This window comes from Cyprinodon variegatus, unplaced genomic scaffold, assembly GCF_000732505.1.
Source record: "Cyprinodon variegatus isolate N-32 unplaced genomic scaffold, C_variegatus-1.0 Scaffold1215, whole genome shotgun sequence".
Classification (NCBI taxonomy): Eukaryota; Metazoa; Chordata; class Actinopteri; order Cyprinodontiformes; family Cyprinodontidae; genus Cyprinodon; species Cyprinodon variegatus.
The window spans coordinates 190244-193562 of NW_015151668.1; the positions used below are offsets into that span (position 1 = coordinate 190244).

Sequence of the window (3319 nt, forward strand, 5' to 3'; positions counted from 1 at the left end):
GTTCAGAGAAGCGATACATATTTATATTTTTACTGTTTTCATTGAATACACAATAAATAACATTCATTACTATTTACACAAACAACGGCATGCCTCTCACTGACTGTCCTACATGGATGCGGCTTTCATTTGATTAACTATCACCTGTTGAATTTTTGAATCCTTAAACTTGATCTGTAGTTTCCTTCACTTTAAAGTTGCCTGAAAACCGGCTGCGCCGCTGATCCCATCGGCTACAAAACATGGAAATCTTTGTTTATTCAAGATGGGCTGTTTCTTTCTCGAACCACTCCAGGATGATGTTTTTGTTCTCCTTCACCCATTGGATGTTGACTTTGGTTTGCTCGATGGCCTGATCAATGTGTCTGTCGTAGCCTCCCACTTCCTTGAATCTTTCCAGCTGCAGAAAAAAAAAAACAGGATCATTACATGAAGGAATACTTTAAATTTTTAATTCATTAAAAAGTTTTACTTTTTAAAAGATTTCTGGTCCTTTCAGTTTGGATAGGTCAAACATATTTGCATCTTATATATAACTATATATAACTTTAATTATATTTATTGTATCTATATTTAACAATTATGAACTCTGTCAGACTTATTAGTTATATATATTCAAATGAATCATAAAGCTGAAAATAAATAATTTGATTAACAGCTGAATGTTTTCAACTGCTATGATCAAAACTATTAGCAATATAGGATGCAATTCAACAAACCAAGACAGATCTATGGGTTTACTTCAAGAGGATACAAATTTAAAATTATATTTAAAGTTAATGAATAAATGAATATGAAATACAAAAAAGTTGAAAGACTTAATTAAAAATATATATATATTTCAAAATAAGAAGTGGAAATATTTGAGATAATTACCAAATTATGAAAGTGTTAAAAAAAAAAAAAGTACAATGAAATAATGTTATAAATATGCTATCTGACCTTTTTTGGTGTTATTAATAAAAAAAAAGATAAAACTGCGAAGATGGAAAAGAGTTGGAAGTATAAAAGTTTATTTTATTTTAACTTTATTTGGGATTAATAAAGTATTTACTAATTTAATTGAACTGAATGAATAATGCAAAGACATTTTTAAAAATAAATAATAAATGACTGGTTTATTAATTTTTATTTATATCTAAAAATGTGCTTCATAAATGTTAAAAAAAAAGATATTTTTAAACAGAGCAACCTTGTAAATCTAAAAAAATAAAGAAATAAAGAGGTGCTGCTGCCCTGCTGACCTTTTCCAGGTCTTTGCCCTCTCTTGTAACCCAACTTCCTGTCTGAATACTTTCAAAATAACATAATAAAGACCAATAGAGTCTAAAACATACTCTTAAACTGAATTCATATGGTAAAGGTGTAAAATAAAATAAATATATAATAATAAAATATATTATAGAAGAAGCTAAAAGAAAATAAAGAGTTGGAAGTTTTTATCTAATTTCTCTAACATGAAGCGAAAATTACTTTTAGCTTCTTTAAGAAGTTGCAACCTCAGCAAATCCAGGTTTTGACCAATAGACAGTTTATATAACCTTTTTTTTTATAAAAGGAAACAGTTGGGACCTTTGAAACATAAAGATTATCAATACAAATGTGATGAAACATCTAGATAACCATAAACTTAATGGCTCTTATTTAATTGAGGGTCAAAGGGTGAAAAAAATAAATGGCAAATTTCTCATTACAAAGACGGGCCACAATGGGACACATTCCTGTTCGATACGGTATCAGGGTGTTTCAGGTTACTCATCTGGTGCAAACGGATCATCAAAATCAAACAGACATTTATTTCTAACTTCCAGATAAAACGTGAGCCGGTTACCTGCTGCAGCTCAAACTGTGTGGAGAACCTGCGGGTCACTCTCTCAATAAGTCGAGGTGCATTCCTGTAAAATATCAGAAACAGCTTTTAACAGAAGCAAAGAAGCTGAAGGAGCAAATAATCAAGCAGAGTGGAGGCTCAATTATTTACTTTTTTTTATTGACTTAAGATAAACAACAATTCCTGGATTATTAAATGAAGGCTAATATCTTGTGCATATTTATAGTTAGATACCAGCTTTGTTAGCTTCCTGGTAACAGCATAAACAGTGGATACTTTATGGTGAGGAGCTAACGATAAGCACAGATTACACTTCAGGACCTTTGTCCTTGAAGAGGCAGCAGTGGTTTGCTGTAAACCACTGTACATAAATGCTGCAGCTTTATGACTCCTCTTTTACGAGGTTTATTGAATTGTCACAAAGCCTCTGTAAACTACACCTCCCTGGGTGAGTTGGAGGAGCTCTAAAGTTTATTTCCTCTTGGCTCACATCCTCTGCTGCAGTGGAGATGAGAACCAAGATGCACATTGGTGGATAAACACTGTTAGAGCAACTAGTTTCTTGGTGGTCCGGCACTACTTTATATATACTAACACTTAAAAGGAAACAAAGCTGATAATATATGTTTAGTTTATCATTTTTCCTCCCTACTCTTCTTTTTCTTTTAAATGATTTGAAAATAAATCCTCACAATAATGAAAACCAAACTCACCCCAAGGCAAAATAAAAAGAACATACAAAAATAAGCAGACAAGTAAAAAACAGAAATATTTGTTTATCGACAGAAAAAACAGGATTTAACTGCATAGCCTCAGTTTATTGGAACCATTTGGTAGATGAAGAGCAAGCAGGACTTTAAAGATGCAGTTTTAGATCTTTGTTGTATTTGATTTTTCCCATACAGTCTAAATTTTGTAAGTAACAACATTTATTTCCAGCATTGATTTGATAGATTCAAGTTTAAAACTAAAGAGAGAATATTAGAAAAAGTGACAGGATATTGCTATTGGACACTGCTGCTAAACGGGCTTTAGATAATGCACTTTTATACTGGTAACAGAAAAGATGGTTTTGACTTTAGAAAGTATTTGAAATAAAAAAGAGAGAAAGCAGTGACATTCCTGACCTGGAAACCATTATGCATATACAGGTGAACTAGACTGGCTACTTGAGCAGGTAGCCAGACTAATAAATGACTACTGTAGCCTACATCAGTGTTAGTCACAGTATTTACCTTAGAGGATAAATGCTTTGCTTGATAAATAATATGGTATTTTAGAAATAGAGATAATAGATGTGCTTCTGTTTATAAAGTAAATAGATTTTTTGTGTCAGTAGCTTGATAGCATGTTATTTTTTCTTTTTAAGGTCACCTTCAGAATGCGCTACATAAAGCCCTATGCATGTTCAAAGGCCATTTTATGTCACCAAGCTGAAACTAAATGATTTTCAAATAACTTTAGAAAATGCTGTGAGGTTGCAGTGAA

The 3319-nt window shown here is 31.8% G+C and overlaps 1 protein-coding gene across 1 annotated transcript in view; it reads right to left on the bottom strand.

Moving 5' to 3' along the window:
* Positions 1-6: 6 nt before the first annotated feature.
* The window catches only part of anpep (alanyl aminopeptidase, membrane), a 22727-nt gene continuing 19414 nt past the window's right edge, over positions 7-3319 (bottom strand). The window contains exons 2-3 of the mRNA XM_015401392.1: positions 1832-1895; positions 7-400 (exon numbers count right to left, since the gene is read on the bottom strand). Coding sequence (XP_015256878.1) covers positions 257-400; positions 1832-1895 — 208 coding nt within the window. The 3' untranslated portion in view covers positions 7-256. The remainder of the gene's footprint in view (positions 401-1831; positions 1896-3319) is intronic.